We start from the raw sequence: 26,590 nt of genomic DNA on the forward strand, positions 1-26,590 counted from the left end.
CCTGTATGGTGGTATTAAAGGGTGTGCCACCACACCTGGCCTGACTTTTTGTTGCCTTTTTATCAAAAAAGCAGATTTCTAGACTGGCTTTTTGGTAGAATAATCATTATACTCTGTATTATTGCCACACTCATATTATCTCGCCACACTGGATTGTTTCATTCAGTTTGTTAAGACCATGTAAGATGACACCAGGAAAATATGATTTGGAAATTGAAAGCATTTCCCTTTTATTACTCAGTAAGTAGATTCTTTGTAGAGAAGTTTTAGAAAAGTAAGAGTGAAGAGTTTTCATGTGTCTCTCCCTATGCATAATTTCCTGTTAGGAATCTATTGCATTTGGTTTGGTATGTCCGTTAAAATTACTGAACAAAATTTGGCTCCTCGTGTTAACTAATTAGTGCCTGTGGTTTACAATAGAGTTTATTCTTTGTGCTTTATACGTCATTGGTGCTAGGTCTTCTCATCCCCTCCCCCAAGGGGTGGGTATCCAGGCAGGGTCACTCGCAACAAATAACCACAGAAAAACATGCTGTTTTTGTTTTTGGAAGGTTGTTTTTGTTGTTGTTGTTTTGTTTTGTTTTGTTTTATGTTTGTTTCTTTTTTGGTCTTTTTGAGACAGGGTTTCTCGGTGAAACAGTCCTGGCTGTTGTGGAACTCACTTTGTTGACCAGCCTGGCCTTGAACTCACAGAGATCTGGCTCCCGAGTGCTGGGATTGAAGGCGTGTGCCACCATGAGCAAACCATGTTTTAAACATAGTATCCATGTAATGATAATGATTCCATGCATTTAGAACAAGAGGACTGTTTCCTAACACATTTTCTTCAGTCATGTTTCTACCTAGCTTTCCTTTCTCATTCATAATGCTAAATTATAATCTATATGTTACAGTCTTAGTCACCATAATAGTTTTTGAAGACTATTTGAAAATATGGAGTATCGTTTGAGCTGACCACGAACAAATTTTTTTTTCCACATTTTCCAAATTTTCTGCAGTGAACATCATTACTTTTATAATCAAAAAAAGAACTTTTAAAAAAATAATTAAAGAAAACAATAGTGCTCTGTACGGAGTTGATTCCAGGGAGATATGCTTGGTCTGAGAGCTGCCAGGCATTCTGCTTTACCTCAGCATGTCCAACTGGGCATCAAGGAGATGCAAGGCCCTGGTCAGATTGTTGACCCCTGGAATTATCACTTCCCTATGTTTAACTCCAGGAAGATGGAAAACATGCATTAATCTCAAAAGTAAGGTGTGTGTATGTGTGAGCATGAGTGTGTGCTGGGTGGTGGGTAAACATAAAACTTCTTGCGTTGCTCTCTGCATTAGTTTTGGGGACAGAGCATGCCCTGAAGCTCACCAATTAGGCTAGACTGGCTGAGCTCAGAGTCCCGGGGATCTCCCTGAACCTGCTTCCTCAGCAATGGGATTAAGCTCTGACAAAGCATGACTCATCATGTTAACTAGTGTCAGTAGATTACAAGACAGTTCTTTCCTTGTGATATGTGGGTCTGAGTTCTGGTAAATGTGTATGGTCAAGTATCTACCAGTATTGCCTTATACAAAAATAGTTTTATTTCCTCAAAACACACACACATACACACACACCTTCTGTTCATCTCTTTTTTTTCTTTTCTAAGTTTTGCTGTTTGTGCTTTTTTGTTTTCTTTTTAATGCACCAAGTGTGAGCCAGAGTCCTCCTGTTGGTTCGTAAAAGCCATGCCTGGCTTTTTATGTAAGTGCTGGGCCCTCATGTTTGTGCAGCAAGCACTTTGCTGAATGAGCTAACCATTCCCTAACCTGCTCACTTCCAGTCCTGCAATTGTACTCTGAGAAATATTTTCCAGAAATTCAAGCCAATAACAATCCATACTCTAAGCATTTTCCTAGCTGGCTACAATTTTCTTATAGGCATATTTAAAAGCGCTATTGAACTGGGTGTCTGAATTTGCCAGCTCCTATGCCCCCCCATGCATCTTTATCATGCTGTACGTGTACATGTATTACAAGTGTACTATTAACTGTATTCAGAAATGGAAGACTAACCTGCTCGATAAAGGATGGGATAAGATTACAAAAGCCCCATCTTCCCTGTCTTGGGAAGATATGTTTGTTCATTTTGGAATTAAATGACATTATAGAGGTGTGACTGAGTGCTGATTGCTTGTACTTAGATAATTTCATTTGTGATCAAATATTCATTTATTTCATTGTAAATAATGGGGGAGGCAGAGGCAGGCAGATTTCTGTGAGTTCGAGGCCAGCCTGGTCTTCAAAGAGAGTTCCAGGACAGTCTCCAAACCTACAGAGAAAACCTGTCTCGAAAAAACAAAACAAAAAAACCAAAAAAAAAAGGACATATAATTCCTCTGTATTTGAGTTTTGAGGAACTGCTAAGCCATTTTTCGTGTCACATCACTATACGCACCATGCATAGGATTCCAATTTCACACATTTTGACCAATATTTATTACCCCCCGCTTTTTTTTATTGTAACTATCCTACTAAATGTGAACTGGTATTTCAGTGCAGTTACTTTCAATTTTTTTCTCTCTTTATCTCTTTGTGTGTGTGTGTGTGTGTGTGACAGGGAGAGAGAGAGAGAGAGAGATAGAGAGAGAGAGAGAGAGAGAGAGAGAGAGAGAGAGAGAGAGAGAGAGAGATGGGGGCATGCACTTGACACAGTGTATGTATGGAGGCTGGAGGAAAGCCTCAGAAGCCTCAGGTATAGGTCCTTACCTTCCACCTTGGAGGAAGAGTTTCGTTGTTGCCATTGCCGTTGCAATCTGGGCAAGCTGGCCTGTAAACAGGGATTCTCCTGTCTCCACTTCCCATCTAGCCACAGGAGCTCTGGGATTGCAGGCATGTGCTACTGCATCTGACTCTATGTGGGCTCAGGAGACCTAAACTTGGGACTTGACACTTGCATAATTCCTGTGCTTTATCCATTGAGCTATTTCCCAGCCCCCAAATTTTCAGACACTAAAGCATTTCTTTCTGTGTGGTTGTGAACAGCAGCTCTGACAAGCAGCTTTGGGTTCAAGCCCCAGTGAAGAGTCAATTCCATGTGGGAACACATTTTATATATGTTGTTTGTGAATGTTTCTTGATGCCTGGAACAACGACTGACCATAGTAAGAAGTTAAATTCTGTTGAATGCACAAACTCCAGCCCACTACTCCCTGCCTGACTGTACTCAGGAAGCTGACTTAAGTTAATAACCTCGGTTGTTACATAGGAAGAAAAATAGTACCATCTGCCAAAGCCGATATGAGGGGTACATATGTGAAACCACCCAGTTCCTTGTTGTGGCTAAGCAGGTCCTTGCCGAGCATGGGTCTGCAGCATTGTGGAGAGCTCTGAAATACTACAGCGGACTGGCTCAGGAATCCAGGTGGCTTTCATGCTAAGCTAGGGCTTTATAGCAGGAAGGAAGGGGAAATGCTACAAAACCCATTAAGCCAAGAGCATCCTGGAGCCAGTGCACTCCTTGGCAACAGAACTGGATGGAGTGCAGAGTGAGGAGACTCAGTTCTCAGCTTCTCAGTTGCCCAGCCAGCAGGACATTAACCAGAGTAGGCACAGTGAGATTGCTGGATGAAGGACACTAAGAAGAGTAAGTGCCCAGGGACTGATGACGAGCCTCTGAGTACAGCTGCCACTTTGTTACTGAGAAAATTAGCTTCATATAACCATAAATGTTAGTGGGATGCTAATGTTTCAGGTATAAAATGAAGTTAACTTCAAGAAGGCAAGGCTCTGTTTTCCCCTCTGCTAGGACAGGGATATAAAAAGCATCTATCCAGGTGTAGAAATGTAGATCCTGGGGTACTCAGAACCAACCAAAACTAAGTCCTAATTTAACCCATTGTGTTGGAAGCTAATTTAACCCCAGTGAATGGAAGCTGGATGGTCTGGAACAGATTTATTTGAGAAGGAAGACAATGCTTTTATCCCCACTTTCTCAGTCTTGTCAACTTGGCAGAACTTGCTGTGTCATTTTCAGAAACCGTACATGTATTATTCTGGATGTTTGGCCCCCTGTGTTGTATTTTTCCATGAAGCTTTCATGAGATAGGAGCCTGGCAGAGTCTCCTCTCTGCTCACTGTATTCTTTCTCAAGTGCCATGTTCACTGTTAGCTGTCGCTGTTGTACTGTGTACCAGGAACAGTGGCCAGCCACAACTTCTAGAGATGAAAGTGTCTGAGCAGTCAATGAGGGTAGCAAAGAGAGGAAGTCAAGATCAGGTCCGCGTCCCAGGTCCTAAGTCCCAGAGATGAAACAGATCATTAAAGGATGTAGTGTGTAAGTTTTGGGGTTATACCCCAAATGGGAAGGAGGGGGGAAAATAGGAATGCAGTCGAAAGGACGCAATATTGGTCATAAACAGATACCCTAAGGATCCCATTGTCTTGCCAGAGATACCCCCTGAAGTCACTGCCAACTTCCCAGTGCCAAGATGGCCTCTTTTTGAGGTCCTGCAAATCCTTGGTTTTATGATCTGCAGAGAGATGTTCCCTGGGGCAGTTGGAAATCTGCTTGGGTGGGAGAACTGACCCAGTGGGAGCCCAAGACTTGTTGCCTTCCCAGACCCTCCCTCATCCAAGCAAAGCAGGAAGAGGAGAACTTCAGCCCTTGTCTGTGCTGCTCTCTGTGCCTGGGGGCTTTTGCTTGGCTATTCAGGCCACTCCTGGCCACAAGACTTCAGCTGACCAGCAAGTGTGAAAGGATGCACTTGAGCAACTTGTTTCCTCTTCCTTTGATGGAGGGCTCAGGCTCTTTGTGACTGCGCAGACCCCATAATTATAATCCTGTGGTAAGGCTTCTGTAAACAGTAGCTTCAGTTGAAAAGAACCGCTCCAGTGCTATGAGAATCACAACAGCCTCTGTCTGTCTGGGTCCCTGACCCTCCGTTTTGAAGTCAGAGTCAGATGGCAAAGTACAGGTTACCCATGTCTTTACCTGACCTGTCAGATACCATTGAACCAATATGCATTGAACGGTGATGGAAGTAACTTAAGTGAGCATTTGTGGGCCTCGGCAATTCTTTCCTTTCCCACTTATCCCTGTGTATAAACTTATAATCTCTCAAGCTTAGTTAGTTTAAAGTAGATGCTTCTCTTTTATGTGAATGTTTTGCGTTGTTCTCTTCCTCGTGTGTTGTCAAAACTAGAGATGCCTGTCTTTAAATCTGAATTGCATTGCCAGCATTTCATATAGAAGTGCTAAACCTCCCCTCTGAACTGTCACTCTGTCCTTATTTTTCTGTGTTCTTGTTTAATCCATGCCCATAAGCCTCTCTTAGTTCCAGGGTTGCCATAGCAAGGCTTTTGTATTTATTTTTATTTTTAGGACCATTCTCCCTTCTGGAATGCCTGGTGAGAGTCTCAGGGAGTCAGCCTCACAGGTCCATAGGACAAGGCATGGTGAGTGTCATGAGCCACACACATTACCTTAGGAGAGTTTGCCCACTCAAGGGCTCCTACACAGTTGCCAGCTGTTGGCTGTGCCTGGGCAGACTGTAGTGAGCAGGTGCTTGGATCTCCCTCTCCACACTACACCCCTTTATTGTTCTGGCTTGTCATTGCATCTTTCATTTACCTCAAAGACCCATGGGACTAAACAAACTCTAATACTTTCACCTAACACCAAACAGCCTTCTAGAATGGTGAAAATGAAGCTAATGGCAATAACCCAGGCCAGGCTTAGAGCAGTTTTCATCGACTTCATGGTTTCTTTGCACTGCCTACATATAGACTGAAAATGTATTCATTCAATTCTTATCTGTTCCCTTAAGACATTAGTTGATAATGTCTATCAGACAATGAAAGAACTATGTTTTCAGCAATTATCCCTGGAAGTACCTTTGTGACGACTTAAAAGAAAGCGGTCCCCAAAGGGAGTGGCACTGTTAAAAGTGTGGCTTTGTTAGAGCAGGTGTGGCCTTGTTGGAGGAAGTGTGTCACTGTGGGGCTGGGCCTTGAGGTCTCCTTTGCTCAAACTTCACTCAGTGTGACACTCAGTTCACTTCCTGTTGTCTGCCGATCAAAGATGTAGAATTCTCAGCTCCTTCTCCAGCACCATGTCCACCTGCACGCTGCCATGTCCTATCATGATGATAATGGACTGAACCTCTGAACTGTAAGCCACCCGATTAAATGTTTTCATTTATAAGAGTGGCTGTGGTCATGGTGTCTCTTCACAGCAATAGAAACCCAAACTAAGCTAACCTATGTTATCACTGTTATTATCACCATCAGCAGCAGCTTCTTAGTAGTATAATATTCATACATTCAACAAATATAATACTATATATGTATATAATACAACAATACCTACTATCTGCCAAGCCTGTGCCAGGTCCTTTGTGGGAAGTAAGACAAGCAGAGTCCCTGCTGACAAAGAGCTCATTCTTTAGTGGAATAAACACATACATATATGGCAATAATAAAAATGGTAATTCCTCTGATAGGGGAAGGATATATAATATTAGTTTGACCTACCAAAATATCAACCTCATATGAGTCAACCTAGTAGTTCCTGTTTATTGACAACACACATATGCCAGACCTAGGGATATATGCTTTATAAATTCACTGATAATATTCCCAAGAACCCTGTAAGGTTTTATCATTTTCATCCTATAAATGTCAAAACTGGCACAGAATTTGGATGCACTTTCTCTGGCCATGAGTACAAGGTGGCAAAACCCATCTTACCTACAGCGGAGCAGCACCTGCCCATTAGGGACCAGGCTATTGGCAGGCAGCAGAGGAAGTTGGAAGAGTACAGTGCCCACCTGTCCTGTGATGTCGTTGATGAAATGAAGCTTGTCTCCCAGGAGTATTGTGCTGCTCGTATTTCAGAGTCTGTTATCAGATAGACACTAGAGTTCTGTATTCACCATGTGGTCTACCCATATGTTTGCCTGTGCTTCCCTTGCTTTGAAGTTCCTTTAATGGTTTTAATTTCTCATTACTGTATAAAGAGGATTTAATTTTTGGCATCTGGATGTGCTATGTTTGGCTCTTGGATGCTAGCAGAGTGGAAACCTGGGAGAGCTGCCAGGGGTGAGGGGTGAGGAAAAAAGTGTATATGGCAGGTTTACCCAATAGGGTGAAGGGGACATACTCTTTTAGACATATGTAGACTGTTTGCTGACAGTGATCCCTCCCAGACCATCTCCTTGTCTATTCAGAGTCCCAAGTGACAGGGCATCTGTCCCTAAAAACCCACCCACTATGACCTGAGGCAGGTCCACCAGTAGATTGGCTTGTGCCAGGTGACTTATGTGCCACTCAGAAGAAGAGCTGAGTCCTCTCTTAGGCCTAGGAAGTGATTGAGTCTAGGCTGAGGTTACCATTTAGGGCTTCCTTTCATGTCATGTGGGAAGCCACTGTAGCCTCAAGGAATGAAAAAGAGAAAAGAAGACCTACAGGGACTGAGCAAGGGCTCAGCAGTGAAGTCACATGGCCCGTGGGAAGAAAAGAGCATTCAGTCCCCACCCTTCAGCTGCTTGGCCCCAGTTCTGTCACTGTTCCATCATTGGCAATGGTTCTCAAACTTCCTAATGCTGCAACCCTTTGACACATTTTCTCATGTGACCTCCAATCATAAAATTATTTCATTGCTACTTCATAACTGTAATTTTTGCTATTGTTATGAATCATAATATAGATATCTACCACTCTTCTAGGGCATCATGCTTTGTCACAGTATGCCATAGTGACTTACCTAGCATGAGTAGATTTGTTACTTGTCACATATAAATTCAAACACAAGTTCCCAAGCAGTTAAGGTGATATTGCAACAATAAGCAAAGGGAAGCAGATGAGAGAAGTAAGTGCCTGTATAGAGTAATGATGCACTTCCTGTAGTAATAGAAGAATTGTCTCTACACCCAGACCCCTGACTATGCCTTTGACCTACAATAACAACCATGTTCAGGTTAGGCTCATGCTACAGACAGCTTGACGATATGAGCGGTCTCACACCTGTACTTGGGAAGACAAGTCAACACATGAGTCACTCTGACATCTGGGAGTGATTAAGTCAAGAGATATGATTTCATTTGGGGACATAATTAATTTAGTAAGCTTATGCTATGGAGACAGAGAAGATCTGTTGGCAGTCAATAATAAGCTGGAGGCTTGGGGAAGAGATAAGGTTGGATCTACACATTTGGGAGTGTTTGTCTGTCTTTCTGATTGGTGGAAGGGTTTTTAAAAGACACACAAGGTAGTTTCCAAAATTTGTATTCCCAGAAAGTTCTACAGGCCACATCAGTGAAAGTGTAGTCATCAAATAAAACACTCTGGAACAGCCCTTCAGTGATTTGCCTACCAGTCAAGTTCCTGGGAGTCTAACTTGTCCCCCCAGTTCTTTCTTTTTCCTAACAGAAAAGCTAGGTGGGAGTGAGCCTGGGGTACCCACTGGCACCCAGTCCATAATGACTTGGCCTGTATTTCCACCAGCCAGTTAGTGCTGCATGGCCTGCTCTGTTCTCTTGCTCAGTGTGACACACACATGCTGTCTTGCTTAATAGCTTATTAGCAGATGAGGTGTACCTTCTTCCTATGATTAATTCAGAGCCCTGCTGGGAATTGAGATAAAGCACCTGCCTCTTTGCCTGAAGGGTCTTTTGGGAGCTCTATAAATTTGCATCTTTGGTTTATGAAGGAAAGATGAGGGAGAATGGGATTTTTTGCAAATTATAATAACCAATCTCCTGTGGATTTTCAGTTGCAGCTTTCCTTACAGTTTTCCTCCCACAGTTAAGATTAAATTATTTGACCTCTACTGAGGAATTTTAAATATTTTAAAGAGTCAGTTTCCTCCCCTAAATTTAGAAGGAACGCTAAGAGATTGCCATTTTGCAAAAGCGAGCCAGTTGACTCTCAGCAGTATCATATTGTTCCATTTGTGAAGAGCTAAGGATGGAGGCCCTGAGGTGAAAGTGGAAGACATTTTAGGCACACATTGAATAACCTTTTACTGTTCTCTCAAATATCTTAATTCAGATCACTCACATATCACTTCGAAAATGTACCACTGCCGTTACAAAAATGCACCACTGTGGTTATTGGTTGTTTGTTCTTTATTTGGGATGATAAATAGTATTAAGATCCTCCAAGATGCTTTCTCCTTCCTCTGACCAGCTGTTCTCTATTCTTCAATTGCCAGTGGGGGGGGGGCAGCATCCTCCTCCTTTCTCCTCAGTTTTGTTTGTTTGTTTGTTTGTTTTAAGACAGGGCCCTCACTTTATAGCCATGTCTAGCCTGGAACTTGGTATAAAAAGAGCTGGCTAGCCTCAGGCTCAGTGGTAATCTACCTTCTTCTACATGTACAGCCATGGTAACCCTTCAGCTCTTTTCATCTTCATCTTGACTTTCTAATTAGATCGTGCCCCTCCCCCATTGAGATTCCTTGTGAATAGAGAATGAAGGACCTTACATTGACTGTGCACACCTGTACTCTTCCAGACTCAGCCCTAAATATTTATGCCTGCCATATCCTCCAGTTACAAGCAATAACCTTAAGGTAGGAGTTACTGTCTTCTTTTTTCTGGGCAGGGAACCCTTCTGAGTCAAACCATCTATCTGCCAAGGAAGAAGGCGCAGATGAGGTGGTGAGCCACTGCCCAGATGACAAATGGAGGTATATTTGAGGAGACACATCTGTCTCTGTCTTCCTGGGTGACGTTGGTTTCTGCTTCTCAGCAGTGAAGCAAGGATGACAGCGGGGCACTCCTGGGGGTGGTCTGTGTAATTTCCACCCAGCTAGTGCACAGGCTAGGATGTACCATAAAATTTATCACTGGATTACCTGTCAAAAAAAGAGGAGCAGTTAATGAGCAGTCAGTGAGTGGCCTAAAGCACAAAGTCTCAACAGAGGGTGGCTTTGCAATGACTAGCTTGACACTTTTCCTATCAGCTTTGGGAGAGTGCCCTGTCCATAGTGGATAGAGACCATGAAATGCCCTGCAATGCGGGACAGCCAGCCACTCATACTAACCGTTGTCTGCCCCACATGTGGATTGTCTGTGGTGGAAAAGCCTCATCTAAAGGGCATTTGCCTGAAAAACCATTCACTGAGCTTGAAGACCAAGCTGATTTGACAAACTCTCAAGTATATTGGAAGTATACAGGATTATATGCATCTATTTGTAACCAGGAGTTACAATGAATTAATAATTCATAAAAGGAAGCATTTTGTGTGTGTGTGTGTGGTTATGAGAGTCTTCTGGGATGCCAGAAGCTACAATGAAAGTATACATTACAGAGGGAAGTGGTGTGTCAGCCTGCAGATTGCACTGATCAGAGCAAATCGAGGAGATAACGACTTGGGATTAGCAGAAAGTGAAAAACTTCACTATTGTTTTATTCCCTTTAATACATCGTTTGCTTTATATAATGATTGGTGCAGCTGCTGTTGAAGTATTGACTTGGGTGTTGCTTTTGGAAGTAGGTATATGAGTCTTGACCCACACACACACACACACACACACACACACACACACACACACACACACACACACACACACACACACCTACCCCACTTCCACAAGCTCCATAATCCTAGTGTCTCATCACAGCCTACCATGACTGGGAAAGTTTCCTTCAGAGAGGGTCTCACCTCTGTAAGGAAATAGCATCAAGTATTTTCCCAGAATTCTCTGCCTTCTTCCTGGACTCTTTTCTTCTCTAAATTCCTTTTACTTTGAACAAATTTTAGATGTTTTATTAAGAGATCATTTCATAGAGATCACTATCCTTTCCTGATTCACAAAGAAAAGCTGCTTAGATTAGTATCAAATGTTATTTTTTATAAGTGCTTAATAAGATGATGGTGGCATCTTATCAAGGGTCAGGAGAGTCTAACCTGACCCGTATCTGGCAGTTCAGCCCCGCACAAGCCATCAAGAGTTTCTCCTTCTTTGTCACTCTAAGATATAGGCAATTGGCATGGACTGTGACTGCTTCCAGCATGTTACTGTTTCATGACTGTGGTAGCCAAGTCTTCAGGACTTAGGGAACTCACACCAATCTATTGCTCAGAAAACAACAGCCTACCTTGAAACTGGATTTCGTGGAGCCACTGTGCTGGTTAGGGCAGCTGAACCTAGTGAAAAGAGGTGACATCCTCACTCAGAACGGATGGTGTCTACCATGTTTGGTGGAGGAGATTGAGTTTGTTAGAAAGTGGTCAAGATGTTATATAGACGCCTCCCATGAAATAGAACTCAAACGTGCCTAGAAAGGAGAGAAAGCAATGTGTGTGTCGGGTGGGGCTCCGTGGCAGCCAGCAATCATGATTGGCCACCTGGGGAGGAAGAAAAGAATGATAGGAGAGAGGAAGAGGGGAGAGGAGTGCTGAATACAAAAATTATACAAGAAATAAGCGTTTCTGGAACAAATAAGAGAATCAGGTCTTACTGATATGTTCATATCCTTAACATAAGTGTTTAAAATGGGGAAAATAAAGTTCATCATTTTAGAGAAAGGAAAAAAAAACAGGAAAATAAAATAAATTTGACTAAATTCATTCCTCTCCCATGGGCTCTCCAGTAATCTTTTCCTCAGGATCCAAATGCTATGCCTGTTCTCAGGCATCCGGACCATCAGCACAAGGCTGGGAATCCCTGACTTCTGAGAGTGCCTGTCTCATTTAATCCTCCATGTGTCTCTGACACGGGTCCTGTGTTGTCATCATTGTGAAGATGCAGACAGAGGGGACATAGAAGGACAAAGCTGGTGGAGCTGAACACCCATCCTGGGGTGTATTTTGTTACTGGGGATCAGACTCCACCGCTGAGCCTTCTCCCCAGCTCCAGGCCTAGGCTCTTTTATTCCTCTATGATCTCAATCACAGACAGGGGAGGAAAAAGAAGAGGGGGCTGCAGACTGTGCAGAGCAGCTGTGCCCTGTGGCGTCTCCAGATATTGACTACATGCATCCCAGCTCATACTGAGTCACCTTCACCCCCTAGTGAGGTGTGAGATAAATTTCCAAAGACGGCCACATGCAGTGTGCTCCAGGACAGGAGAGAACCTGCCTCACTCTGTCTGGGACAGGGATCTCTTTTTTAAATTAATTATTTGATCAGCAAGTAAAGTTATATATATTTTGATTATATGCCCTCATATATGTAGAATGCTTAAATCTAGCCAACTAACATCTGTCACCGTCATACTTAGCATTTTTTTTTTTTTCCTGAGTAACAACTTTTGGTTGCTGAGAAATCTCAGCACAGTATTTCAAAGTGGCAAAATCCAGGGCAATCACAGAGTACGTCCAGCAGTGGCTTAACGCTCAAGGACAGGTTTATGCAGGACACAGGTGTATACACACCCCCTTTTCTTCAGTGTACACGGCAAGTAGCCAAGACCCCTGATCATTAAAATAAGTTATTTTGTACATTACAGTGCACAGAGGGAAAGAGCTTTCACAGAGGTGACCAAAAGGCATTGTGCATGAAGTCCCATGGCAAGTGGCAGCCAGGGTCTGTGGCTTCAGGAGCTTGACCCCTGCTCTTTGGCTGCAGAGGCTTTAGCAGCAGCTGTTTCTTCCACCTGCTCCGGTGGTTTTGCCTCCTCTTCCTCCTCCTCATCTTGGGGATAGAGGTCCGGGTATTTCTGCATGCATTCCTGCATGGCCCGGAACTGGTCTATACAGTCTGATCCCTTGATTTCCTCTTTGCTGTAGTGGAAGCAGGAAAAGGCAGACTTGAACTGTTCCCCACAGGGGCCACTGGCCATTCCCCCAAGACATGGGCAATTCCAGTTAATATCTCCATTGGGCAGTATCAATCCGTGCTCCTCATAGGGATCATTGGGGTCATCAGCCACCAGCTCTGCACTGCTCGGAGTTTCATGGTCTTCTTTGGTCACAAATATGATCCGATCCTTCCCTTCCTGCCGGCAGTAGGACATGGTTGTTCCGGACGCTCTCAGCTCTGGGAGGCACTCAGCACGACCGTAGCGGATACACACCTTCACGCAGTGACCTCCCTTCGCCTCTCCTCAGGCTTGGCGGGCGGCACTTAAGCCCGCGCGGACCCGCCCCCTCCTACTTAGCATTTTTGTATCGAGAAAATTATTGAAACTTTTAAGAGTTTAAACTGCACTCTCCGCTATCATTGGCCACCGTGCTGTGCAGCAGATCTGAAGAACTTATTCCTCTTGCCTAACTGAGCTTTGCATCCCTTGGCCATCATCTCCCGATTCAGGAGTCCTGACACTTCTGCAAGACTTTCGGATCTCCAGGTGATCTTCTCAACACCCCCAAAACAAAGCACGGATTTCAAGTCTCAAATTTTATCCAAATACAGGATAAAAATGCTATCTTCTATTCTTGGTGCTCTGGACAATGGCAAGTGGGAGCCTCAATAATTATTAGTATTTCCAATCCAGTGGGACCAATGGCCATCAGTCACCTGATGTCAGAGTATATGACTCCTGACACAAGAAATAAACAGTGGGCCTGAATCCGTATGCCAGCTTTAGAATGACATGAGTTTTTTCTCCTTTCTCTTTTTCTATTTTTAAAATTTAAACTGTGAAGCTTGAGTCAGCAGTTCAGAGCACTGGCTCCTTCTCCAGAGGACCCAGATTCGATTCCCAGCACAAGTATGGTGGCTCACAACTGTCCCAGTGGATCCCACATCCTCTTTTGGCATCCTGGGGCTCTATGCTCACATGACACAGCTGTCCCAGCAGATCCCACATCCTCTTCTGGCATCCTCGGGCCCTGTGCTCATATGATGTACAGATGTACACACAGACAAAATAAAATAAAAATTTTAAACTGTTTATTTACCTTTATAATATAAAAGATCATATATTAAGAAGAATGCCTGATACGCTGGTTAATCTGAAATTAATCACTGATGTGCCACATACTCTGTTGTTTATAAAGGCGTTTATATTGTAAGCAATGGAAGTACAAGTAGATATGAGTGTTTTTGATCGATTCCTCCCAACCAAATGTAAATAAGCAAGACAAACACAGTTAGCTCTCTGCATCAGTAGGTTCATCCAATCATGGGGGAGAATGTGGTCAGATCAATAATAGCTGCACTTATTTGAACATGCTCAAGCATCTCAACTTAAACAATACAGCTATTTACATAACCTTTGCATTATATTAGGTATTATATGTAATATACAGGTGACTTGAAGTACACAGGAGGATGTTCATGGGATACATGCAAACGTGATGCCATTTCACAAGATATTTGAACAGCATCAGCCTTTGGGACCTGCAGAGGTCCCGAAGACTGTCGATAGGATACCGAGGGATGACTGTATCTTCATTTGTGATCAAACCTGGGATGTCCTGCTTTCCCTTCCTGCTGTTCTCACTGCCACACTGAGGTTTTTCTTCATGACTCCTCTGGACTTGATTCATCCAAGGGCTGCTGTGGAGTGGATCTGTCAACCCCTATAACCCATTTGTAATCACTACTCTGTGTTTTGAAATCCTAGCTCTCTGCTTTTGTTTTCTTTTCCTTTAAAAAGTCATTGAAGTTCCGAGTGTTGGCAGTGACCTTTGGAAATGTTTTTCCAGCTCACAGAGACTTCCTGACATGTTTTATTAGCTCTTGGTGGTAACTAATAAAGTGAGCTTTAACAAAGCCACTTCCAGGAGAACCACTCAGCAGACTTATCATGAAGGAGGCCTGCTGACAGGACTCTTGGCTACTGCTCTCTGTCTAGTTCAGTAGACCAGCTGAAGAAGGAGGGCCTCCCTTAAGGGAAGACAGTGCCCAGCTAATTCTGAGAGAAACTCCAATGCAGAAAGTCCTCTGCCCCTGCAGATCAGGGATGCAATTTTTGGAGGGATCACTGAACCAAGTATTTCTGGAAGCTTTTATTTCCTACCCTTGTAGAAGTAGAATGTGAGCCTGAACTGTCCATCTGCATTCAAGTGGAAGGAGAGTAGCAAACACAACCCACCCTGACAGCTTAAGGTCTTTCTTCTGTGTTTTTTTTTTTTTTTCTATGTGCAGAGTGGCTTAGCAGAGTAGTATAGACTATGGATTTCCAAAGACTTTCTTTCCAATTATGCCTGTGCATTGGCAGGCTGGGTAATCTTTAGCAAATGACTGCCTAAAACTTGGTTTCCTCTTATGGAAAGTATGGATAGTATGCATAGGGTGGTTGTGAAGGCTAATATGTGACAATATGAAACAGTGCTTGAAAACAAAATGCTTGAATGCAAACTAGAAAAATGTATCATCAGATTCCTTGGAGGGCCATGCTGGGAGCTATTTGTGGAACCCTGCACATTTTGTCATAAGGTAAGCAGAACTTCTACTTCAGAAGCAGGTTAACAGATGCCAAGATCCTCTCTAATGAGATAAATGCCATCAAAATCTAAAGGAAGTGGGGGGGTAATCAGCTAAGCAGCCTCTTGCCCTTCTTAAGCAACCCTATTTCATCTCATTCTTGTCTGCAGTCCAAAAAGGTCTTAGTAGACTGTAAATCTATACAACAGTAGTCCGGAGGAGACACTTCCGTCACTTCTGTAGAGCCATTCATTACTCCAATGATGATCGCCATCCTTATTTTATAGAAGAATAATGATAAATCAGTTATAAAAGCAATGCCCAAATCACTCATGCAGCAAGAGGCAGAATTCAGAGGTGACTTTTTAAATAAAAAGTCTTTTAAAAGTGTTGATCTGTGTCCCCCTCCCTCACAGATTCTCACCATTCCTGCTTGGTGCAGTCTTCATTTAGCCTTTTTGTCAAAGTTAACAATTTGATGTTGATCACCCTGCAAGGAAGGGAGGGGAGTCTTCTTCTATGGCCTGCGGATGGGATTCTCGGGAAATCACCAATGAAAGCATCAGGTCTTGTTAGCAATGACTTCTCTGTTTGCCCCATAGGGCACAGTGTCATGCCAAGCTGTATTTTGTGGATTGCATAAGATGTGCTCATCCATCTTGAAATGCTGGAGCAGAACCATCTGATTTGTTTTAAGCCCATCTTCCCAAATCGATTTGACTAATCTTAGAAAATTTTCCTATATTTTGGGGCTGGGCAGTGGCTCAACTGGCAATAAGCTTTCTGTGCAAACATGAAGACCTGAGTCCACATCCCCATCGTCCAGTTAAAAGGTGGGGGAGTGGTGGTGGCAAGTACTAGCAAGGGAATGATACAAGACAGCTAGATCCTGGAAGCTCTCTGGCCAGGCTGGCCAAATTAGTGAGTTCCTGTTTCAGTGAAAGACCTGAATAAAAAATAATGTGGAAAGTGATTGAAGAAGATTCCTAGTAGTGACCTTTGACCTCCACATACATGTACAGATGCAAGCACATGCAACACCCCACATAGAGAGAGAGAGAGAGAGAGAGAGAGAGAGAGAGAGAGAGAGAGAGAGAGAGAAAGAGAGAGAGAATACACACATGGGAGAGGGGAAGAAAAAGAGAGATAAAGAACAGATTGCTGAAAGGTAGGTAGTAACATCACTTCTGTTTTTGTTTGTTTGTTTGAGACATGGTCTCACCATGTAGACCAGGCTAACTTCAAACTCACAGAGATCCTCCTGCCTCTGGCTCCCATGTACTAGGATCAAAGATATACATACACCCAGCAACATCCCTTACTTCTTAATAAAATATTTTCAGCAGACTGTCATCCTGTGAATATAGTGCAGTTTACTGAACCTATCCTCTTTCCAATCAGGATCTCTATCTTAAGACAAGAGTATGCATGAGTAAAGGGTTTTATGCTGTGCTAAACCACATCTCAGCTTGACTAAATTAAAAATAACAGAACTGCTCCAACTTATGCATCTGGGCTGTGATAACAAATTCCATAGACAGGGTGATTTAATAACACAGATTTGTGTTTCACAATTCTGGAGACTGAACCACCAATATTAGGATGCCAGAATCAATGGTTCTGGTAGGCTGCAGGTTGCCTTCTGCCTATATTTTCACATGGTGAAAGCAGGGAGGGAGTTCCCTTCTCTAGGGTCCCTCATATAAGGACATTATTCCATTCATGAGGCTCCCCACCTCATGATGTAATCACCTACAGCCTACTACAGCCACATCCTAGGGATTACAATTTCAAAATAGTAATTCAGTGGACACACAAGCACCCACATCGTAACACCCTCTGGCACCTATAACTGACTGGCATGCCCTGATCTGTGTCTAACTGCTGACTTGTGTGGGAAGAAATGCTTTCAAAACATTAGCAGTGTCTGTCTGGCAAAGAACTCATATTAGCAATTAGAATTTGAAATTACGACTGTCTCTTCCACTTGTGTTCTAAGTAACCTTTTTGCCTTTATCTCCTCCTTCCTCCCCTCCCCTCCTCCTTCCTTCTCTTCTCCCCTCCCCTCTCCTTCCCTGCTGTCTTCTCCCCTCCTCCCTCCTCCTCTTCTCTTCTGCATGAAAACGGAGGCCATCTCCAGGCTTATGGATGAAAGCCTATGGAGATTTGGAGTCAGAGCACAAATCATGCATTTTCTCTTTCTATTCTTGGTTGAAAGAAAATGCCTTAAGGTTGTTAATCTATCCCTGCCTTTAATTTATTGATAACTAGTGAATACTTATGGTATCAGTTGTATGAATATCAAGGAACAAAAGAGGCATGGTCCTTAGCCTGTTGTCCCCTACAAACAGGTAAAGGAGTTTAAGAATAACAAGTAAGCTAGAAAACAAGTTTAGCAGGTATCTAGTGGTGGGGAATTTGATAAAACCATCTGGTTATAGCCATAGAGACACAAGAGTAGTCAGAGACTCCCTTCCTCATGTAATATACTCTCTTCCAGCCTCTAGGAATGGACTTCCGAGGTGAATTTTAAGCCATTTAAAATGTTAAACCAGGTTGGCAATCAACAAAACCCTATAGTGTCCTGATGATGGCATCTCTGGGTTGAAATGTTCCCATCAGTGTTATAGCAGTCCATGAGTGTGTGTGTGTGTGTGTGTGTGTGTGTGTGTGTGTGTGTGTGTGTGTGTGTGATGCACTCATATGAGACTATGTGAGTGTCTCAAAAATATTAACTTATTTAGTCCTCATTATGACTTTGGAACTGTCATCATCGCATTTTAAAGATGGGGCTGCTGAGATACAGTGAGTTACCCAAGATCACACAGGTAGTTAAGTGGCAGAGCTATTTCAGGTCTAGGCTCATACTCTATTGTTTCCAAAGGAGGGGTAGATAGACATCTGGTGTGAGATAATATGGGGTGGGGGCTACAGTGTGTGTAAAACATTTTGCCTACTAAGATTAATCATCTTGCATCCTTAAACATATTTAGTAATTTATAATGTCCTTTCAATAAAAAAAAAAAAACTCTTTCAGTGGAAATTTCACAAAAAGCTGGGAATGGTGGCACAGAACTTGGGAGATGGCCATAAGAGCATCAGGAGTTCCAGGTCAGCTTTAGCTACATAGTGAGTTTGAAACCACCTTAACTACATAGAAATCAGATAAGGGGGAGTGGGGAGGAGGAGGAAGGAGAAGGAAGATGGGACTCCTGTAGAATCCTACAAATCATGCTACCCATTGGTAATAAATACTTTAAACAGTATTCTCATTCGTCCTTTTCCTTTCATTCTGTTCAATGGTGGTGTCCAAGTCCAGTTTTGTAAGCAAGCACATTTAGTCTAGAGATTTCCATTAAATGACAATGATTCATTTCCCTAGGCTTGTAATTGTGTTTTTGGTACCCAGAAGCAACTGCCAGATTTTACTGCTATTTCCAGAATGTGGGAAAGCCAACACAAGCATCTGTCTTGGAGTAGCAGCCACAAGCAGCTGTGAAATTGCAGGTGTATTGAGTGTACAAGGCTGGGTAGGGATGAGAGCTTCTGCTCCTCCTTTCCCCCTCCCCTGCCTGACCATCCTCCAGGAGTGAGATTACATAGTGTGCTTAAATGAGGGATGTCCCAGGAATTGTGAACTCATACTTTGTCTGCTGCCTTAGCGCCTGGAAAAGAGAAGCTGATGCCTTCCTGTAGCTAATAAAATACCTGTGGAACTCAGGCTGACTGAGCCTTCAGGGCCATCAGGAATGTGATGACAGCCAGTTCAGGGCTGCATGTGACCCTGGTGTGCTATGTGCATAGATTTTTAAATTCCTTTGAAAAGAGCTTCCATGTGGTGAGTCTCTCTAAGGATAGAAATTTCTGGTATTTATACACTCTAGCAACTGAAAGGAAATAATTCTTCACGCTACTCTTGAGAAGGAAGTGCTGTCAGTGAGGCAGCTCCCTTGGCCTGTTTTGGCTCCCAGTTTGACAAGCCTTACTTCCAGACCTGGCACCCAAGTGAGTAACTGCTGTAATCGGAAATTTCCTCTGCCCTGTTGAATTATTCTTCTCTGATATATCTGTAAGAATGGCAAAATTGCTGAGTAGTGGGGGCATACGTCTTTAATCTCAGCACTGGGGAGGCAGAAGCAGATGGATCTCCGTGAGTTCGAGGCCAGCCTGGTCTACAAAGTAAGTTCCAGGAGAGCCAGGGCTACACAGAGAAGCCCTGTCTCAGTCTCAGTTGGCGGTGGGTGAGGGGGGGTGACAAATGGCTAAAATGAATTAGGTACTTATCACCACTACTGAAAATGACCAGAAATACCTTAATGTGTCAGGTAGTTACCACAACACGGTGACTTAGAAATGACTGAATGTGTGCATACATCTCCTTTTGTCTAGATGTGTCTCTTTCTGGGCTTCTAGAACAATGAGTGCCACTGCTTTGTAGTTGAGGAATTAAAAGAGCAGTTGCAGTGTCACAGGTGAGGTGGTAACAGGCAAGCACTCCAGCCTTGGACTCATTCTTGGATGCCACCATGCTGCAAGCATATGCACACTTGAAGAAGGGTAGCGGGGTGGCTGTAACATGCTTCTTGCACATGTTTGTGAAGGCACCGGGTGTCCACATCTCATGGACACCCCCCCGCAGTCATGCCTAAAATCCTTTTTCATTTGCCATGTGTAGGCCACCAGGCACCCTTCTCTGAAATGTTTGATGGGCAGCATCCACCCCCTAGGGTGCTAGGCTTTCATCCCAGCAGCTGCAAGTAGGTGCTTGAGGAAGTGCCAGGCCTGGCCAGCTCTTGTGCTGGCTCAAAAGGGTTCAGACAGCAATTAACTCTAAGTGTGTCTCCTGTGCCAGAACCCATTAGGACAGTCAATATTGGCATCTGCCTTTGCATGCTTAATAAGATCCCTGTTCCTGGGCCTGTCCTGCAGAAAATGCCTTCAAAAATTCTCCAGGGCTTTACAGACATCAATAAATTAAGTGTCCCGGCAGTGCTCCATACAAAGTAACACAGAGAACAGATAGGATAGGGCTGCTTAAGTCATGGAGAGGTAGCTGGAGATGGCAGATGGGCAGGTAGAGGACCCCACGTTTTCAACACCTCACCACCCCCACACCTCAGGGAGACCCCTAAAGCACTATTGTGAAAACGGCAGAATACAGTTTAAAAACCACTGATCCGCCCCGGCTTACCCTTTGTGTTTGATTGTCCCTGTAGCTCATGGTGCCTAGCACTGGGCTGGACCATTCCATCTGGCATGCTGGAGAGCCATTGTTCACTGCAGCGCCACCTCTCACTGCAGTCACCTCTCACTGCAGTCACCTCTCACTGAACTCACCTCTCATTGCAGTCACCTCTCACTGCAGGGTCACCTCTCACTGCAGTCACCTCTCACTGCAGTCACTCCTTACTGCAGAGTCAGAGTTTTTCAGTCTTGTCTTTTCTTGGCTCAGGTAGGAGCCAAGGAGTTGTCCGTCTGAGTCAGCATAAAGGAACTCATTATATGCACTGATTTATTAGGTGTTTTTTGTCTGCCATAAGCTACCGGAGTGGAGGGGAGATGAGGAAGGCCTTGGCTCAGACCTCCTGAAAACCATCTATCCTTTTAGCTTCTGGGAAGAAACAGTGAATCAGGGCACTGGGAGTAACCAACTCGAGCACACTCTGTGTTTTGTTGTGCCTGGGGCTTTGGTTGGAGAAGTGCAGAAAGAGAATTGGCCTGAAATCTAAAGCAACTGAGAAGCGTTCCAGAGCTGCGTGAGTGACTGGGTACCTTGACTTTTTTCTCTTTTTCGTTCTTGATTTTTTTTTTCCTACTTCTTTTCTTATCCATCATATTGTAAAGCAATCCAGGAACAATCCAGGAACTGACCTGGTCCTCAACAGCAGCAACAAAATAATATATACAGAGCCAGACCCTCTGCCACGCTGTCAACGCACATGACGTCACTTCTGCACCCATCTGAACAATGAAAAAGAAGCAAGACTCAGAAAGCTGAACTAATGTGCTCAAGGCTCCCAAGCTAGAATGAGGGAAACCGACTAATTATAAGCACAGGGCACTTGCACACGCATCCACACGTACACCCAAGTGTGTGTGTGTGTGTGTGTGTATACACATGTGTGTGCTGGATTGCAGAATATACAGACATGTGTCTTCTTCAATCACATTCCATGTTTTTTGTTGTTGTTTGTTTGTATTTTGAGAAAGGCTTTCTGACAACCTGGAGCTCACCAGTTTGGGTTAACATTCTGGCCCGTCTCCAGTTCCCTAGCCCTGGTATTAGCGACACATGCAGCTGTTTTTGTGTTTTCGTTTGTTTGTTTTTCATGTGGTTTCTGGAGACTGAACTCAAGTCTTCATGGTTGCATAGCAAGCATTTACTAACTGAGCCATCTTCCTCAGGCTCAGAACCCAGTACTGTCTGACTCCAAGGCTTCAGGCTATGGAACACTCATCAAACCTGCCTTCACAACTGAATATTGTCTTTCAGGGTCCTGGACAGTCAGGGCAAATACTTGACAAGCACAGCGACTTTATTTATTTATTTATTTATTTATTTATTTATTTATTTATTTATTATACAACATTCTGCTTCTGTGTATATCTGCACACCAGAAGAGGGCACCAGATCTCATAAGGGATGCTTGTGAGCCACCATGTGGTTGCTGGGAATTGAACTCAGGACATCTGGAAGAGCAGTCAGTGCTCTTAACCTCTGAGCCATCTCTCCAGCCCTTAAATGTGTAGCCCAGGCTGGCCTCGAACTCGTGATCCTCCTGCCTCTGCCTCCTTCAGCAAATCCTACCAGTGTGTGCCACCACAACCGGCCAAACACAGCGATTTAATACTCTTATAAACCAGACATTGATGTGAGGAGCCCAGATTCCACCCAGACCTCTGCCATCCATGGCTGGCATTGCTTGTGTCTCAGAAAAGTACTTGGCAGGATTTCAGGTTCTCCAAGAGTACTTGTCAGATCCCAGAGTGGACAGGAAATGAAGACCACATTTCGATCTGTTGGCAAAGACAGAGTTAGCCTACAGACTCTAGCCCCAGGGGGACTTTACCACTAGGGAAGATGTTTAGCATTCCTTGGTTGGGTATGGGCTGGGTAGCAATACTGGGAGGCCACAGCCATCTACTTAAGTTCCAGGGTCATAAAATGATAGGTCTGTTTGTACCTTAAAAATTGCCTTGGCCAGGAGGTTGCAAATTTAACTTTGTTGACTTGATTATTGGTTATTGATAGAAGAGAAGACAAAAAGAAGATCTCTTATGCTTCCCACCACTTCAGCAGCATCTTGGTGCTATAACAAATGGTTTGAGACACACTAATCCCAGCCATAGCTCTAGTCTGTCAGCTGAAGAACCAGAAAGTAGTAAATTAACTGAGTTAATAGCTTAACAGACAATTAACCTAGAAAAGGTAGTGTCTCAGCCAGGGTTTCTATGGCTGTGAAGAGACACCATGACCACAGCTACTCTTATAAATGATGAAAACATTTATAACATTGGGGCTGATTTATAGTTCACAGGTTTAGTTCACTATTGTCATAGTGGAAAGCATGGCAGCATGCAGGCTGAGAATTCTACATCTTGATCTGCAGGCAACAGGAAGTGAACTGTATCCCACACTGGGCATAGCTTGTGCATATGAGACCTCAAAGCCCACCGCCACAGTGATACACTTCTTCCAACAAAGCCACACCTACTCTAACAAGGACACATCTCCTAAGAGTGCCACTTCCTATGGGCCAAGCATTCAAACATGTAAGTCTATAGGGTCACACCTATTCAAAGCACCACAGGTAGCAATTGGGGTTTCTCCTTAACTTCTAGCTCTAAACAGGTGATTCTAGCTATGTCTTACACCAGGTTAAATTTAACTACCTTGGACTGTGTGAAAAGATGAAGATGTCTTTTGTAACTAGTGTATCTTTTCTGGGTTTTCTCAATTGATCAGGGGAGGGGAGAGACAAAGTGGGGAAAAGAGGGGAAGAAGGAGAGAGAAGAGGAAAGAGGGAGAAGGGGATATATAACAAGACCAAAAGGATTGCACTTCTCCAACCAATTTCCCACAATCAGCTTCCTTGAGAGCCTTAGTGTAATTGGGCATTTGACACAAAAAAGTCCCCTTTGGCTTTGGTATTTAATGGACTCTACAGAAAAGTTTAAATTAAGAATGTGCATGTGTGCATACACACACACACAACTCACAATACAAAACAAAGTAACAATAATAAAAACACAAAGTTCTCACTCTCTTGGTTCTTACTGGTCTAAGAGTCTGTTGGACGGTCTGTTGTTTGGGAGAACAGCTGCTGGTAGCTTCTGCTTGCAATGTGTGATTGGTATAATGCGTTGGACTACTTTGCTCTCTCTTACTGTGTAGTTGCTTGGAAAGATCTGCAGCCAGTTAGTTGGCACCCCTTGTGTCTCTGGTACTTGTGGCATAACATTGGACAGGAAACCTGTCTTCTCTCTCATTTCTTTCTCTGCAAAATGGAGACCATAATAGTGCCTTCCTAGGGCAGGGTCCTTGTGAGGATTTCATAATTTGTTGGTTCTGAGTCATAGTCAACACTCAGTAGATGTTGTTATCACCATCATGGACAATGTAGAGCCTTATTGTTCTGGAGTTGGAAGAAATCCCAATATTTCCTAATGGCACACTGGATTCCCCAAGAGTGCTTTTAAAAATCTCCATTCCCAGCCTATACCTAAGACCCAGTGAATATGAAGTCTGTCCTGTTCCAGTCTTCCTCTTCAAACCTTCTGGCTTAGATAGATCACTGTCACCTGAGGGAATGCATCCCATTTGGATACCTACAGCAATACAAAGTCTGTCTTCCTACTGGCCAAAGATAGAAGAGGCTGTCCTCCAGCCATAAGAAACAGAACAGATCAGTATTAGCTTAACAGTGTCTTGAAGGAGTCTTATATTCATTGTGTGGGTCAGAATCAGCAATGCAAAGATGATGAAGTCTGATCTCTGACATGAAGATCTTTATTACGTGGCACATTTCTTTAGAAAACTTGTTTCACTTTCTGAGAAGCAATTCCACCATCTATAAAATGTGTACATAAGTGGTACCCAACTAATGAGTTTAACTCTGAATCTGCTAAGTAATTGACCTGTGTCAGCTTCTTGGGAGGGGTAGGAGATACCAGTGGATCTGGGGCTTGCCACAATAACTAACTTCTCACCCATCTTCTATGCCCCTCTAGTATTATGCATGGGGATCTGAAGTTCCAGTGAAAACATTTCCAAACATAGTACTATAGAATCGGTCTGTCTTATTCTAGGGTGAATCTGAATAGCACATCAAAGGGAATTTGAGTTTTACAGAAGAAGTGTGACCTCTTCAAGAACTTGAAGTTCCATAGGTCACAACTCAACTGTCTTTCCATTTTGTAAACTGTCATTGTTTTCAATTTAGAATGATGAATGTGGTCTATCTATGTGAGCATTACCTGAAGACTTGTTTGAAGTGCAGATTCTTATACACCAGATTCATGCTCTGGAAAGGGAACCCATCAGTATGTGTTTTAAGAACTCCCAAGATTCTTCTAGGCACTTTGTGTGGCTCCCGTTTGAGAACGCTGGTGTTTGGGGTTGGGATGGTGTTCCCTACTTCTCCTCTTCCCCACCCCAGCTGTGCTCAGGCCCAGGTGACCACACCAACTCTCTAGCCCTGTGTTGTAAGCATGTCTACAGTTTAAAGACAGTGTGTAGGAGAATGGCTTACTACTGCCTTATCCCTGGAGTTCATGCCTTCAGTGGGTGTAACTGATACCCCAGCTTAGGCCTAAAGAGGAGTCAGGGAGCAAATCCCTGCTTTGGATGTGCAGTCTTCTCCACCTATGAAGCTTTCTTCCTGGTCTCTTGATCACTAGTCAACTCTCTGAAGACAGGAACAGAAAACTTACCATCCTTGTATATTTTGAAAATACCTTGCACCATTTTATTCTATTCATTTCCATTCACTCTTTACAATCATCCAATGAAGTAGATACTGTTAATATCTATGTCCCAAACAGGGAAACTGAGCCTGAATGATTTTCCCAGGGCCATGTCGCTAGGAAACAATGGATGAGAGATTTGAATTCACATCTGTGTAGCAGCAGATTCTGTGACTTCCTAGCCAACCTCCTTGCTTGTTATGCAGGCTGTCTCTTTAGGCCACATGTGAAACAAAGGAACATTCTAAGTTTGTTTTCACCGTGGCATGACTCAGGATTACTGGAAGACATCTTAAAACACAAGGGGCTGGGCCTTCAGTCCAGAGTGTTTGATGCAATGCTGCTAGTCCAGGCCCTGAGAACTCTCAGTTCTGGCAAGTTCTTAGATAGCGCTGGTGCAGCAGGGCCATGCTTGAAAAATCACTGCTGTGTACAAAACTGGGGCTTTCAGACTTGGCTGCTCTAGTGTGGGCCACTGCCATTCAGTTTGTTCTTTTGTTACATTGATCATTTGAATGAACAGATAGTGTAGAAGCCAACTGTCAGACCCAAGGACTAAATGCTGTGAATAGCTTCAGTTTCTCTATCTGAGGCATGTACACTGCCAGGGAACTCAGTGTTGTGAAGGGAGTATCAACACTGCAGAACGAAATTTCTGTTATGTCAGTAAAACAAACAGATCTGTCATGAAGTACAGTGCAAACTGTGTATGAGCTGTTTATATAAATTATGGATTTTAATCTACCCTTATAAATCTAGTCAAGGAGAATTGTCAGAGATGGACAGATGCATGGGGCCACTAAATTGCCTTGTCTGAGTAATTGTTAAATCTACATGATGGGTTTACAATGACTCATTGTTAAAAAATATTTAATACTCACAATATAATGAACATTACATATAGGAAGGTACAAACTCAATATAGGAGTCTAATCTTATTTTTTAAAAACTACATATGTATGTGTGTGTATATATATATATATATATATATACTACAAAAAGATTAAAAGGAAAAAATTCTCAGCAATTGTTTCTGGTGGGATTATGAATAGTAATGAAACTTATACTTGATAGCATTTTTCTAATGTTTTAATTGTTGTATTTAGAATAAAAAATAATTTAGGCCAAGCATGGTAGCATGTGCCTTTAATCCCAGTACCTGTGAAGTAAAGGCAGGCAGATCTCTCTGAGTTTAAGACCTACATAGTGAATTCCAGTCCAGTCAGGATTATATAGTCTCAAAATAATAACAAGTATTATTCTATTTTGCTAATTAATTTGTTTCATTAATTTATTATCAAATTAATATTATTTAGATAGTCACCTACTTTT

At 43.2% G+C, this 26,590-nt stretch overlaps 2 protein-coding genes across 2 annotated transcripts in view; one reads left to right on the forward strand and one right to left on the reverse strand.

The window, feature by feature from the left end:
- The window catches only part of Mob3b (MOB kinase activator 3B), a 190,050-nt gene that overhangs the window by 113,496 nt on the left and 49,964 nt on the right, over positions 1–26,590 (forward strand). The window lies entirely within an intron of this gene.
- LOC113834404 (mitochondrial intermembrane space import and assembly protein 40) lies at positions 12,305–13,067 on the reverse strand. Its single transcript, XM_027403392.2, has one exon. It carries the CDS (start codon positions 12,933–12,935, stop codon positions 12,516–12,518), a length of 420 nt encoding a protein of 139 aa, XP_027259193.1. The 5' UTR covers positions 12,936–13,067; the 3' UTR covers positions 12,305–12,515.

Source organism: Cricetulus griseus, chromosome 2 (genome assembly GCF_003668045.3).
Source record: "Cricetulus griseus strain 17A/GY chromosome 2, alternate assembly CriGri-PICRH-1.0, whole genome shotgun sequence".
Taxonomy (NCBI): domain Eukaryota; kingdom Metazoa; phylum Chordata; class Mammalia; order Rodentia; family Cricetidae; genus Cricetulus; species Cricetulus griseus.

Excerpts from the sequence above, each read along its gene's own strand:
- LOC113834404 (XM_027403392.2), bottom strand. The coding sequence starts at position 12,935 with ATGTCCTACTGCCGGCAGGAAGGGAAGGATCGGATCATATTTGTGACC.